The following is a 15,869-nucleotide window of genomic DNA, read 5'->3' on the forward strand; positions in this document are numbered from 1 at the left end:
CTTGAATATCATCAATTACACAAACTGAGGGGAACAAAGGACATACAATTTATTCCTACTTAAAAGATTTGCAATGTACTTGCATACTACCACAGCAGACTAAAGTACCATTACAGATTCATCCTACAATACTACCAAATGATAAAAACCAGAGGAAAAAAGAGCAGTAATTCGCTACAGACCGAATAAACCCCTCCACACGACTTAAAAACGCGTAACGCTATGATCACAGAGATTCATAGAGTACGAAAATGAAACAACTTATCAGCGTGGAAAGAACTGCAATCGAAGTTGATGAAGAAGACGAAGCTTTTGATGGAGCTGGTGCAGGTGCTGATTCTGGAGATTTTGACTTTTTAGGTGTTTGGACTTGATGTTTTGGTGTCGGATTAGCTTCAATTCAAAAATGAAAATAGTAATAATAAGGCCAAGACTGCATTATGTATCAAATCTGAAAGTAAATCTACACATATCAATTACTACTATATTACTAAACTAAACACATCTAGTCATTCAGTAACCTTGAATTTCAAGAGCTCATAGTCGAAATCAGTCTAGGGAGCTCTGTTATGTATACAAGCAACATTTTATACTTTTTTTTCACACGAGATTTGAAAATTTCGGGCCTTATTACTAAACTAAACACATCTAGTCATTTAGTGATCTTAAATTTCAAGAGCTCATAGTCGAAACCAGAGTCTAAGGAGCTCTGTTATACATACAAACAACATTTTATATTTTTTTCACATGAGATTTGAAAATTTCGGACCTTATTACTAAACTAAACACATCTAGTCATTTAGTGACCTTGAATTTTAAGTGCTCATAGTCGAAATCAGTCTAGTGAGCTCTGTTATACATACAAACAACATTTTATACATTTTTTCATATGAAATTTGAAAATTTCTCGGGCAGTGTAAGACGTAGGTGCAAGACTCATTCGCCTATAACCAGGGTCACCCCTATTGTGCGTGTGTGTGTTGGTCATGATATCTAGTACCAGTACCTGGAGCTGGAGAAGGTTGATGAGAGTCATTGGAATCGACTGCAATCACGAAAAAATTAAGAATTATTACCATTTATCAAACCAACACAGACACACAGTAATTTTTAGTGTGTGTTCGTGTGCATAAACAGTTGACAAATTTGTGTGCGTGTCATGTGTTGGTGTAGTGGTACGAGCTCTTGGCTTCCCTAAGGGATGTCACCAGTTCCAAAGGTGTGCGTGTGTTGTAATTATAAAAAGAATAATCGATAAATTTACAATAACTCACTATCACATTTCGGAAGATCATACGAAACACCACAAGCATTTGCCAAACTCTTAGCCCTTGTAATATTCAAACTCACACCCAAATCAGCAGTGCTCTTCAGAGCTGCACAAATGCAAGTTTTGTTCTTGTTCACAATCTTCTTAAATCCAGAACAGCACATAGACTCAGGCTTCATTTCCTTGGCTCCGTTCGCCAAATACGGCGCACAGTCCATCATCTGATACACCATAGCACCGCAGTCGGATCCAGAAGGACTCGAATGCGGTGCCGGGATCGGAGACTGACGTGGAGATGGCTCTGGAGACTTGAGTTTCTCACCACATTCCACTGTTGCTACCAAGTTCCACGTACAAAGCATGCATGCAATTAGCCACATGACCTTTGTCATATTTGTTTGTGCAAAACAAAGTTTCAAGTGAAGAGATTGAGTTGGTTTGATGAAATGAGAGATTGAAAATGAGAATGTTGGCTTAAACTTGTATTAATAAAGTATAAGATTTGAAAAGCTGTTAGATTATCTCCTGTTTTAACTAAACAAGATGAATTAACGTTAAACCCTATCCAGTTTGTTACGGTTGAAAAAGTTGAAAGTTGCAGATTAGAAAAGGTCTTCCCTAAAATTAGGCATTCAAATTTTTTTTTATGAGAGAAATAATCATTTTTTGAGTTGCTGATACAAGTAACTATTAAATTGGTGGAGTCTTTCTCAAACGGAGTAGTTATTTTTAAAAAATAGGGTTTATCATTTAAAAGATTTGATAAATAAAAAGCAGACAAACCCAACCATATTGAAATAAGGACAAATATCGAACTGATCATCCATTTCATACAAATATATCAAATAGATCATTATTTTTCAGTTTGACTTAATTTTGTTATTAATTTGAAAATTTGTATCAAGTTAGTTATTAAAAAGTTAAAATATTGTATCGATTTAGTCATTGACAAATGATTTCTTTGATACAAATTTTAAAATAATGATCAAATTGAGTCAAACTGGAAAATAATGACATACTTGATGTATTTGAATAAAACGAGTGATCGATTTGATATTTTTCTCGGTTGACAAACTAATTGCTGCATACGCATTTAAAGGATTCGTATTCAACCTTCTAAAATTTACAAAGAATACGCATGTTTAACATGCGTATTCACAAAAAAAACATGCGTAATCAAAAAAAATAAAATGTGAATACGCATATTGAACATGCGTATTCTTTGTTAAATTTTTAAAAACTAATATGCATCCCCATATGCGTATTTGGTGAATATTTTGGACATAATATCTCGCTAATAAATATTTTGGACAAATTTTCCCAAATATTGGATATTTTATTTTTCCATCTGGTGGATAACTTATATAAAGTGTGGACAATATATGTTTCTACACTATTAAAGATATTAGGCAACTCTAGACAAAAAAAAAGATACTAGGCAACTTATCCAGTTTATATAAAGTGTGGACAATATATGTTCATTGTGAATGATGTCTTAAAATGGGAATAAGTTTTTAATATATTTTTGTATCGAAAACTTATTCTCATTTTCATTAATTGAGTTGTAATCCTATGATCCCGACGACTCTTAATTCTCAAGTTTACTTTTCATTTTACATATTAATGACATTACATAAATGATAGAAATGACTGATAGTGAATTTACTGCTAAAATTTTGTCAATAGACATCGGTATTTAAATATCGGACATCAATTAGTTTTAAAATGATGTTACCGTATATATCAGACATCAATTGATAAAATAATCATTGTCGATAATTATTTTTAAAAAATGAGAAAAGTGTATCAAATTTTGGCTATAACACACCGCTCATCGGAGCTCTTCTCTAATTCTTAATGTCCAAAGAATGAATTTAATTTAGAGATATAAGGTTGTATATACACAAATCTTTGGCCTTTTGCATATGTTAAACTACATGACCATGGATTCAAAAGTGTGACCCAGAAACAAAAGAAAGCCCAAGAACTTAAATCTGCTACTTGTTAAATATTCACTGCATACGGACTGAGATCAATCTACGAAACGGGATGAGTTAAATGATAATTTGGAGATAAATTTTAATTATTTAATAATATTTAACATGTTAATCTTATTTATAAATTAAGGCCCCATTTGTTAACAGGTGAACGAGTGATTATAAATTGAACCATTCTTTTTTCCTCTGTTCAGATTATTTGATAAAAATTTCATGCATGTGGATGACTGGATTTCTTCTCAACAAATGAGTGAGTTTCTAAATTTCCACTGGACCAGTCAAATTATATTTATGTGACATTCTTTCAATTCTCATGTAGTAATTTAAATTCTATCATTTTACTTAATATTATTCATCTTTTATTAAAAAACAATCTTCTTGTCCTCTTAGTAGTATGCAAACACATGTAGTGAATTTTGTGATTAAAAAAGTTTGTAAATTTATAAATTTCATGTTTTGTATTTAGAAAATAAAAATTTAATTTAAATTACTTATGAATGAATCAACAATAATTAAATGTATAATTATTTGAATTAAAATAGAAAAATACGTAGACTTTCTTTGAAGCTTATATATATTGGGGATGTCAATACATGAAGTACTTTTTATATAGAGATGAACTATTATTTAAAAATATAAATACATAATTTATTTCATTTTTCATCATATATAGTTATAAATTTTAATTACCAAATTAATGATAAATTGCACAATTTTTTATTTAAAAATTATTGTAATTTGATGAAATTGTTTAAAATGGTTTTGTAGTAAAATCACAGTTATCCAAAATTATTGCACAATAGAATCAAATTTAAAATCATTTTTTTTTCAAATTTAAATTGTTAAATTTTTTATTATATTTAAATATATAATTATCATTCTACGTTAGCAATAAATTTGATGAAATTTTATAATATAATCAAGGTATAAAAAGGGTTCTTTCTTGAATATATATATATATATATATATTTAAAAAAATATTTTCATTTTTAATATGTTGTATTATCTTAAAATTATTAGTGATTGTACTTATTTACGGTCTAGTTTTTAAAGTTGCCTAATTATTACAAAATGATAAAATTTTAACTTATCAAAAAAATATTTTAATTATATATATATATTTTAATTTAAACAACTTTCAACAAAAAGAATTATCGAATATTATCAACCACCCAATCACAAACAGGTTAATATTATCGTTCAGAAATTTAAATAATTTTATCAAACAATCTTATTCATTACTGTTCAGATTATTACTCATTCAAAAATTTTAATTATTCAGAAAATTCTGTTCAGATTTAACAAATGAACCCTAAGTTTATACTATCAAAACTAATTCATAAAAATTAATCGGAGAGGAGAGTCAAGCCGAGCTGAATATTCACTAAACGAGTTCGAGTAGTCTAATAAACAGGTTGAGCCAAGCCGCTCATTAAAGTCAAACGAGTCTAAATCTGACAAACACGACTCGTTTAATTAATAAGTCGAGTTTACTCCCGACCCAAAAGAGTCAAGTTTAAATTAGTCAAGTCGGGTGTTCTTGTAAGCTCAACAATTAGAAATATAAAAAAATATAAAAAAACTAATATTTAAATAAAAAATAAAATTTAGTAATTATTTATTTAAAATTATAAACGGGCTCGGGTTCAAACTTGAGTGAAGTTGAGTTATTAAATTTCGAATTTAGTCTAGTTCAACAAATACTCAAATAACTAAGCTCATGTCAATTAACTAAACAAGCCCCAACTTATGTCAAGACTTATAAAAGCTCGGCTCGCGAGAGCCACATTTAGCTTAGTTAAACGAGCTCGAACTCGCGAGACTCGAATTACAAACTCTTATAGAGAGTAAACAAAGATTTGAAAATCAATAATATATCGGGTGAAAAATCAAAATACCCATCATTTGAATAAAAATGTCCAAAATGGTGATTGACAGGATGTTCCGTCCAGAATACCTAATAAATACGCATTTGGAAGATGCGTGTACAAAATTTTCAAAATTAACAAAGAATACGAATTCTAAAAATGCATATTCAAATTCGGCAGTTAGTTAACACGCATTCCCAGAATGCGTATTCCTTTAAACAAAATAAAGTAATGTGTATTCTCAGGATACGTGTTCTTTGTTTTTTATAAAAGTTGAATACGCACGTGTACAATGCGTATTGAGTGGTTTTTTTGGGCGAAATGTACCGTCAATCAACATTTTAGACAGTTAAAATTGGAAAGTATTTTGGGCATTTTTTCGATATATCCATGTATAAATTAAATATACTAACAAGTTGACAGAACAAATGAATCCAAGAAATCTTTCGACTCAGCAACACGCTATACCTCAATTTCTTACTCACTTAAATAATTGCTGTATATTTTAATATATTCTTTTTAAATATATTCTTCAACCAATTATTTGCCTACTCGTCACAAGAAATAGACACCAAAAGCCCACTTGCCAACCTGTTTTTTATTTTAAGCAATGATGATGCTTTTTTAACGCATTTCGTTTTCCTTATGTTTACACCAACTTCACTTAATGTCATTTTTGTTCATTAAACTAATCTTTGATTAGTGCTTCAAAGATTGAGATTAAGTGACTTATAATCAAGTACAGCTCCATCTCCTTAAATAATGTTTCCTTATGTTTCCTAATCTACAGCACCAAGCATGGCACAAGTTGTTTGATACTCCCTCCGTCCCTAAAAACGTATCTCTTCGTGTCGAACACGTTTGCCCATGCACAGTTTTGATTGTTAATATCTTTAATTTCGTATTAGTATTAAATATAAAAACTTTATTATATTAAAGTACTCATAAATACGAATTCAACAAAATAACTCATGACTATTTTTGATCTTATAGATTAGACATAAATTAGTAATCAATCGCTTACCATAAACAGTACAAAAGATCAATATAGAAAATACGTCTCGGGACAGAGGGAGTAGGAGTTAGAGTGTGTTATAATCATAAATTTAAGACATGTTGATATGCTAATCACAACTTTGAGTATGTAGTAATTGGATTGTAGTTCACAGTTAATCATGTTTTAAGGAGCAAGATTGTTTAACTTTACCCCTCCATTGAGGTGTGATTAGCCTAGTTGTAAAAATCGGTAATCGGTATTAATCAGTTTAGGTACCGATTAGGGATTAATCGGCAAATCGGAGATTAATCGAAACAAAAATCAGATATATTTAAATATTTTAATAATATTTAATATATTTACTCTATTTATTATCAAATGTATAATTTATAAATATTAATTAGATTTCAAAAACTAAATCAGCCAAATAATTTTTAAGAATTAATCAGGGATTTTTCAAAAAATCGGAAATTTTTAGAAAAGTGATGCTCAATAATAAGGGTGTATGAAACCAAGAAAGACCGAATTCGGGGACGAATCTAAGCTAAAGTCGCAGTTATTTTTTCGAATCTTCATTTTTAATCGAAAAATAGATTTTTTTAATTATTTCTCGATTAATATCAAAATACTAAAAATAATTTATCTGATCTCAGCTATTTTAATTATTTTTTGCTATTTTGAAATTCTGGTTCCGCCCCTACTTCACGAGAAAAAATCTTGTGGTTGCCTTTATATAATTAATTCCCACATGCATGGTTGGTTAAAAACAACATCAATACAATGCAAGTTGAGAAAAAGCACAACCACACAACACCCTTTGATGCATCCACATCTATAACAAATGCCCTCCAATACTTGCTCAAAAACAGGTCCCCGGAATAATAACACTTGCAGAATCAATTTTAGCCTTTTCCGTTCCGTTCCGGTCCCGACTGACCCGAAAAAATTAATACAAATTTTACCCGAAAAAATCAGTACAAATTTTACTTTAACACTCGGATAATCAAAATCAATCAAGAAAAATATAATTTAAGATATTCTGACCCCATATCATCTTAAATCTTAGTTCCGTCACCGCAACAAAATATAGGAAGATCGCATATATTCATATATTTAACTTCAACAAGAACACACAAGATATAATACATCTTTGACATGCATGCACTTCATCTCTTCCTTTAGTTAAAGATTACATAACGGCGGTGGCAACAGCCTCGGTTATTTCCGATCCGGTGGCTATTGATACCGGGATCGATGCAGCCGCAGCAGCAGCAGCTTCGTGATTCTGTGATGCTAATAGCTTTTCTTTTCTCTCGTCTTGAATTATTTGTTGCTGCCGACACTCCGAACTACAAAACCCACTGTCTCCCCTGAGCAGTGGCGGAATCAGGAATTAGCTTCATCAGACTACACGAAATTAGTGAACTAATCTCGAACAATAAGTAAAAATCTTGCATGAATAGGTTTAATCAGACTACTTGAAATTAGTGAACTAATCTCGAAAGATAAGTGAAAATCTTGCACGATATGTTTAATCAGACTGCGCGAAATTAGTGAAATAATCTCGAAAAATAAGTAAAAATCTTGTTATAAAACATTTCACTCCGGCCTCTTTCGAAATCTTGATTCTGGCCAGTGCCGAGAATCAATTAGCAAAAATTTGAACGTAATTTCAATTAGTTTAATTTTGATAAGATCAGGCTGATCAGCCTTCTTTTCACAATAAAATGTTTAATTTGTACTTCTTCGTCTATTTTATTAAAGAAATTTACAAAAAATACCATTTTTTATGAAAAAATTTCCCAAAATACAGGCACGGATTGCCGAGGTTGAAACAATTGCATCTGTGGTTTCTTTATGAGATTAATCCATATTTTTGCAAGTATTTTCTGTAACTGGGGTATTTATGCAAAAATTCCTTTTATCGCAACCACTTCCCTTATCGCAACCACTTCCCTGGTTGCGATCCTAACAAACTCTTCAACGGTGTTTCGAAAACTATGAAGAAACAAGATATAAAAAGTACCTATACATGAAGATGTCGCGGCCCGGAGCCAAACGGACCTTGCAAAGAGAGCAAGATCGCAAAAAATGAGCAGAGTCAGTAAAATCGACGGAGTTTCGACGATGGTTTCGAGCTGCAGGCAGCGGAGGAGGAGCTGCAGTGAAGCTGAGATCAAGCGTAAACTCCGTCATGCTTGTTGTCCTTTTCATCGGTGGACGACGTTGCCTCTTCCCCAGCATCATCTTTCTTCTTGTATTATTTTCAATGTTATGCTGTGAAAAGATGTTGCAGAGGGGAGTGAAATGTTAGGAATGATGTTGTAACTTATAAGGGCCAGGGCCAAAAAGTAAGGAGTGAATCTGCACCGTTGGTTATTGGTTTCAGTGGAAATCTTAAGTCACCATTTCTTTAGTGTGTTGGATTGGTTTGTGTCATCTCCACTTATTGTAGTTTGTTTGAGACCTTTTGGTGGGCCCTCTTTCCAACATTTTGTTTTGGGCTCATCATGGCATTTGTCTCTTCGCTGATAATAAGCGCGATAAAGAGAAAATAGTACGTTAGAGTCATCGTAAGATTCGAATCCTCGACATCTTGTGAAGTGAGCGGAGGTACCAATACTATTGCATTAAGAGGTGTTAGTTCTCATTTATTTTCATGTAAAAACTACTCCCTTAGTGTTTACATTTGTGAGAAAGTGTCCGACACGCATTTTAAGGTGCATAAAAAGTATAGTTATGTAACTTATTTTTTAAATTTTTTTTTTTCCGAATAAAAGTTAAATATTTTAATTTTTATTCAGAAAAACAAAATTGTAAAAAAAAATTACAGAACTATACGTAATATGCACCTTAAAATACGTGTCGAACACTCTCTAAAAAATGTAAACAATTGAAAGGTACGGAGGGAGTACTTGTTAGCTCTGTTATAGAATTCGGCCGATTTTTCAAAAATCGCCGATAAATCGCTCAAAAATCGATCAAATATATTTATCTGATTCGACCGATTTCCGATAAATCGCCGATAAATCATCCGATTTTTAAAAAATCGTTCGATAAATCGTAAATCAGTACCTCAACCGAATTATTCCGATTTCCAAAATCTGTAACGGTGCTTATTAGTTCTTAATAAAGCAAAATAGATAAGTACGATGAAACAAAATAGTACATTAACCCTCAACATCTTGTAAAAAGAGCGGTAGATATTGGTTCTCGTTTATCTTTGTATAGAAAAAATAACTGTGAGTTCTTAATAAGCACGATGAGTATGTTGAAACAATTACGAACTATGATTCTTAAACGAATGAACACCGGACCAAATTAGTTAACCAATCAACAATGACAGGAATGCATTCTCCAATCTTTTTGTCTGGTAAGTTTTCCGCACTATCTAACGATATGAAAGGACGAAAAAGGGTGAGTGGTAAAGATTAAAGAGTGATGATTCCACATTTCCATTATTGCTTAATAGTCCAGGAGATTAACAGTTACAGCTCTTTCTGAAAATCATTATTTACTGCTCTGCAGCTCAAGCTCTTCCTTTATTTACTACCCTGCTGAGCATTGACTCATTGCTGAAGCTCTTTCAACTAGCGTCGAACTTACTAGCTGGAAATCTAACCATTATCGAAGACTCTCAACGAGGAAAACCTTATCACAGCGAAGAAATGACCAGAATTTTCCTTGTGGGAAATCTTCTCCACAAGGAACTTTTTCACCTTCACTAGAATAAGAGTATAATAGGCTTTGAATTGAAACCTTAACTCTATCTCCGCTTTTTTCTGATCTCGATCTTCTGCATACTATCTTGGACTGTGCTTCTCCTACTATGTGATAAGGTTCATAGATGCCATAGTGCAATTGTTTTAAGCTGGATAAATGAAGTAGCTGTTCCAGTGTAGAGTGATTGTATACTTTCAAGAATACAACTGTTTAAGATTCAGAGGTAGTTTGAGAAAGGAGAGCTTGAAACTTGTACAGTTCCTTAATGTATGATCTCGTAGGTTGAACAGCTCAGAAAGGCTAAGAGTTTAGGTTGAGGATAACCTATTGCCAACATCAGTATAAAATGTAAACTAACCAAAGAAGATAAGTTCAAAATAATGGGCTTGCATTATGCTGCATTTCAGGTTTAAATCTTCCAACATTAAGAGAGGGAGAGAGAGGGGGGGCGAGAGAGAGAGAGAGAGAGAGAGGGAGAGAGGGAGAGAGAGAGAGAGGGAGAGAGAGGGAGAGAGAGACAGAGAGAGGGAGAGAGAGAGGGAGGGGGGGAGAGAGAGAGAGAGAGAGAGAGAGAGAGAGAGAGAGAAAGAGAGCAATTCTTTAAAAAGTGTGCAAATCCAAGTAGAACATAAACATACATAAGGATCAAAACATATGAACTTAGCAAAAGAAGGATCAAAACCTATGGGTTCAATTAATAAGTCAAAAATGAGTAGATAACATCATTAGATTAACCGAGTGAGAAATCAGTAGGTATAAAGGGATTTCAAGTTACAAGCATGTCTTTTGTATAAGATGAGCTCCACACCTCTCTACCTTCACTTCTCCAGAAGCAAATGCTACAGGATCTTCATGTGAATATGGATATAGTGAGCTTTGAAACATAACCTCAATTGTGTCACCTTTTTTCGCTAAAATCTTATTTACCGTTGTGCATACTATGCTGGACTGTATCACATCTTTTGTCCGCGCATGTACAAATATATCGCAATCCACTGTCAAGCCTTCTGCCTTATTTGTAATAGCAACTGTTATGTATGAATCATCAACAATGTCTATGCATGTATAAACAACCCAGAGCGCCAAACCTAAAAATTTATCTTCCAGTACTGGTGGGAAATCAAATGAGACTGCAGACCCTCTGCTTTTATAGTCGAACCATTCAGCAATCTCCCTGTTTGGTAGTGTGGCTTTAAATGGACAAGACATGAATTGCCCTCCTATGAGTCCTTTCTGCAACATAAAAAAATGTGTGGGTGGGAGAGGGAGAGGGAGAGAGAGAGGGAGAGAGAGAGAGAGAGAGAGAGAGAGAGAGAGGGAGAGGGAGGAAGAGAGAGAGAGAGAGAGAGAGAGAGAGAGAGACCTGAAGGAACATCTGATTCAAATCAACTGATATTAGATTACTGCACATAACGAATCTTAAAATTTCCAATTCCTTCAACATTGACAGATCTGGTTGATTTTTTAGGCCTGTGCATTCACAAACTTCAAGTGATCTAAGACAAGGAGGAAGTAGCGGAAGTGATTGAAGGTTGATGCATCTCGACAATGTCAAATACTTCAACTGTTGCAAGCTCACCAAATTTGGTAGCTGTTCTAGTGAAGCGTTGTTACATACTACTAATATTCGTAAATTTGTAGGAAGTTCGGGGAAGGAGGATCCAAGACTTGCACAATTATCCAATAATAAATCCTGTAGGTTGGAAAGCGTTGAAAGGCTTAGCAGTTTGGTTAGGGAGAGACTCCCGCCCTCATCAGTAAGATGTAACCGTTTCAAAGAAGACAAGCCTGCAATTACAGGCATCCATAACCTCACATTACATCTCAAACCTAAACCTTCCAACTTCATATCTTTTACCGTATCAGGCAGATTATGGATGTCGTTTTGGAAAAGATAAATTTGTTTAAGTGAAGTAAGATTCCAGATGCTTTTGGGCACATATTTAAGCTTTTTGCAGGAACCTACGTTCAAATCCTGTAACACGCTTAGTTGTCCAATGGAATCAGGTAATTCTTCAATCGCAGAAAAAGATGCATCAAGAACTTTTAAGCATTGCATGTCGCCTAACTGGTCAGACAGTCTCTTCAGCTTGGAACAGTACTGCAGATTCAGGTATTCAAGCGAGTTCAGATTCCATGTGCTGCCATTTGGAAGACTTGTAAGGTTTTTGCAACAATACAAAGTCAGATTCACCAAATTAGACAGACTTATAAACGAATCAGGCAGTAGTTCAATTGCACTATAACTTGCATCAAATTCTCTCAGGCCTTCCATATTTCCAAAATTCTCAGGTAACTTCCTAAGCTTTTTACATTGGTACAAGTCCAATTTAACCAATTTCTTAAGGTGAGCAATTGAATCTGGCAGTTCTTCTATTGCAGTATAACTTGCATCAAGTATCTTTAAGCGTTTCAGTTCACCCATTTGCTCTGGAAATCGTTTAAAATTGCAGCAATGTTTCAAATCCAAGCAGCCTAAATTTGTCAGTTGCTTGATAGGCTATTTCAAACAGCTAAAAATGAGAAGCATAAATGATGAATGTCCATTTCAACTCATAAGTAACTCATAAGTAATTTCAGTTGGGATCTATTACCTTAATACTCTTCCACAATTTCTTGAGCTTGCTGAATGGCAAATGAAGGGAGACAAGCTTCTGTGGTCCGAAACTAGAAGGCAAACGTGTCCACGGACAATTAATCCAACGGAAGCACCTTAATTCACAAAATGAATTATTGAAACTTCCCTTGATGTCAGAAGCATTAACAATTTCAAGCAACCTCAAACTAGGCATCTTTTTAAATATTTTAGCTCTCACTTCTCTTTCGTTGGACGTACTAAGGTCTAAGATGAGACCTTCAATGTTATCTTTTCCCTGAGTAGACATACAGAAAAACAGTTACTTATCTAAGCAGTTCAACAATTTACAACTTCATTTTTAGTTTTGTGTTAAAAACCTCTAGATTTTGCAAATCCTCCCATGCATCACCTCGGCATAACAAATGTCTGTTTTTTGCAAGTTCCCTTCCCATATCCTGGATAAGGCTATGCATCCGAAACTTATTATCTTCATCAATTGTTAGTAGACATCTTTCAGCTAGAATTGGTATACCGATGTCTGGAAAGAATTTGCAAGATTTAAATACAGGAACAGCCTCATCTTTCTTTCTTCCGACAAAGAAGAATGCAATATCAAGAAAGAGTGCCTTATATGTCTCATCATCTAATTCTTCATAACTCAGTTTTAGGATTTCATGTATCCCACTCTCTGGAATTTTCCGAACTTTTTTAAGTTTAGCCTTCCAGAACGACATGTCAGTCGACTTAGTCCTGCCACGTAATGATGAACCCAACACCTTAAGAGCTAATGGAAGGCCTTTAGCATAGGCTACAAAGCCTACTGAGAGCTCTCTAAAACTTTCTGGCAACATTTGTTTTCCAAAAGCATAGTAGCTAAAGAGCTTTAGAGAATCAAGTTGCCCCAATTCCTTCACCATGTATACATCTACTTCAGCCATATCTATTTTCAGTTGATTTAGCAGGTTTGCATCTCTTGTCGTAATAATAATTCTACTTCCAACAGAAAATGAGTTGCTTAACCTTACTAGCAGTTCCCAGTAACTTGATTGGTCCAAATCATCCAAAACAATCAGAGCTTTCCTAGAAGAAAGAATTTGTTTCAATTGTCTTATTCCACTTTCAACACTTAGGACTACATAATCTTTCCTTCTCACCAGCTCCATCGAAAGTTGCTTGAGTATCAGAAGCAGGGGACTAAGTCCTTGTGAATTTTGTTTTATATCTTCAATAAAACAACTGACATCAAATTTCTTATAGTATTTATTGTAAAAAGCTTTAGCTGTTGTAGTTTTTCCAATTCCGCCCATCCCACAAATCCCAATAGCACGTACATCATTCGACTCCAGCCTTAGTTTTTCATATATCTCTTCCATAGCAGAATCTATCCCAAATAATTCATCAAGGTGTAACAAGTTCTTAGATGCATGTCTTGACACATTCTCAAGAATTTCTTGAATAGTGTCTGATTCATTTCTGATGTCCATCAAAAAGAAAGATTTATAAATATAGAAAGCCAAAGCAATTAATTGCCTTACTATATGCATTAAACTTGATAATAATATACGAAAGTATAAGAAACTAAAGAAACTCATAAGTAGCATGAACCAACAAAGAAGAAGAGTAACCACAATTTGTCAGATTAAAAACTAATATTTTCTTTTATTCCAGTATGCAGAGAGTTTCAAGTTCTAGAGTTTGTTGGTTATTTTTAAGGTATATAGATAAGCAAATGGAAAGGCAAAGCATAAGAAGACATGTGAGAGAAAAACCAATCAACTGATATATGGGTTTTTTTCGGACATTAAAGTTTTATTCTCTAAACGTCCTGATTCAACTTAGGTCTTTCGGTTAGATGATAAACTTTCTAAAGAAACTCGTGAAAAAGTTATTCTTGTAAAGAAAAGAGAACAAGGCCTTTATGAAAGTTTACAAAATAAAACTGAAAAAAAACATATTTGTCCTAACATAATTAGCAAACAATCAGTTTCTGACATTTATTTTTTCATCGATTGTTGACCCCAAATCAGACTCCAATAATATTAATTCCAACAGAGTTCTGTATTGAGTTGTAAATTGTAATACAGTAATGGAATTACTTATTAGTTAACAAACACTACTAGAAATAGTGCCTACGACATCACCCCTTTAACATCGGTTGGAAATTTCACTGATGTTAAAAGTAAATTTAACATGGAACATCCAAGTAGGGATCTTAATGTAGTAAGGATCTTACTCATTTGTATCTTTTCTGAGATGGTATCCGGAGATCCCAGCGATTGTGGCAAGAGCAGATTTCCACTTGTCTATCATATCATCTGAGTAGCGTTTCTTATGATAATCAAGAGCGTCTCGAAAACTCCCTGTCTGGTGCCGCAAATCTGATGGATCAGTATAGTAAAATACAGGAATGACCTGATTTTTTGTAGTCTGGCAATCAAGGATCTCTACGAGCTCAGTAAGGCACCATGACGAACGAGCATAGTTCTCAGAGATAACCACAACGAACTTCTTTGAACTTTTGATTGCATTACGTAGTCCTAATGAAATTTGCTCACCTTTTCGTAGTGCAGGATCATCTCTGAAGGTTTGAACTCCTGCTTGATCCAGAGCATAATAAAGATTGGCAATGAAGTTTCCGCGAGTGTCCTTGCCATAAAAGCTCAAGAACACATCCCAAGCAAGCGGAGACGAAGAAGAAGAATGTGTAGCTAACTGAGAACTAGTTGTAGTAGCCATGAAACGAGAGAGAGAGAGAGAGAGGGAGGGAGAGAGATGAATATGGACACTGATAAAGTAGGTCAGAAACTCATAATGTAAATGACTTCTCTTCTTTTAGGTGTGGAATTTATACTAGTGGGTAGGGCTGTTCACCAACCGAGCCGAGTCGAGTTTTGATCGAACAGAGCCGAGCTTTAATTTTTTTTCTGACGAACCGAGCCGAGCCGAGCTTTCTTATCGAACAAAAATCGTGTTCGAGCTCGAGCTCGTTAACTAACGAGCCGAACACGAGCTTGTTCGCGAACATAAACGAGCCGAGCCGAGCCAGAAAAAATTCCGGTCAACCGATGTTTGACTGTGAAAATAACTTATCAAATAAATTTATTTTTTTTTGAAAATTTGGTTATATCACTAAAATATATATATATCTTGACATCCATACGGTTGGATCGAGGAAAAATATTTTTAAAAAAATCGAAACACCAATTAATGACTAAACACTAGTTAGTGGTAATAGTCAAACTACTACTTGACTGTTAAAATAACAAACCAAATAAAATTATTTTGGTCTGAAAATTTGGTTATATCATTAAAATATATTTATTTTGACATCCATACGGTTGGATCAATTAAAAATAATTTTAAACAAGTCGAGATACTAATACAGGACTAAACACTAGTTACTAGTACTAGTCAAACTAATTTTTGACTGTTAAAA

The 15,869-nt window shown here is 33.7% G+C and overlaps 2 protein-coding genes across 2 annotated transcripts; both read right to left on the bottom strand.

Annotated features, from left to right (window-relative positions):
• Positions 1 to 29: 29 nt before the first annotated feature.
• Positions 30 to 1,754, bottom strand: LOC141721651 (non-specific lipid transfer protein-like 1). The gene is made up of 3 exons (XM_074524652.1): positions 1,275 to 1,754; positions 1,007 to 1,045; positions 30 to 393 (listed from the first exon to the last, which is right to left on the bottom strand). The coding sequence occupies exons 1-3, from the start codon at positions 1,660 to 1,662 to the stop codon at positions 227 to 229; spliced, it is 594 nt and encodes a 197-aa protein (XP_074380753.1). The 5' UTR covers positions 1,663 to 1,754; the 3' UTR covers positions 30 to 226.
• Positions 1,755 to 10,447: 8,693 nt separating this feature from the next.
• On the bottom strand, positions 10,448 to 15,224 carry LOC141721652 (disease resistance protein RPV1-like). Its single transcript, XM_074524653.1, has 5 exons — positions 14,667 to 15,224; positions 12,811 to 13,906; positions 12,450 to 12,728; positions 11,219 to 12,355; positions 10,448 to 11,088 (listed from the first exon to the last, which is right to left on the bottom strand). The coding sequence occupies exons 1-5, from the start codon at positions 15,167 to 15,169 to the stop codon at positions 10,627 to 10,629; spliced, it is 3,477 nt and encodes a 1,158-aa protein (XP_074380754.1). The 5' UTR covers positions 15,170 to 15,224; the 3' UTR covers positions 10,448 to 10,626.
• Positions 15,225 to 15,869: the final 645 nt, after the last annotated feature.

This window comes from Apium graveolens, chromosome 4 (assembly GCF_009905375.1).
Source record: "Apium graveolens cultivar Ventura chromosome 4, ASM990537v1, whole genome shotgun sequence".
Lineage (NCBI taxonomy): Eukaryota > Viridiplantae > Streptophyta > Magnoliopsida > Apiales > Apiaceae > Apium > Apium graveolens.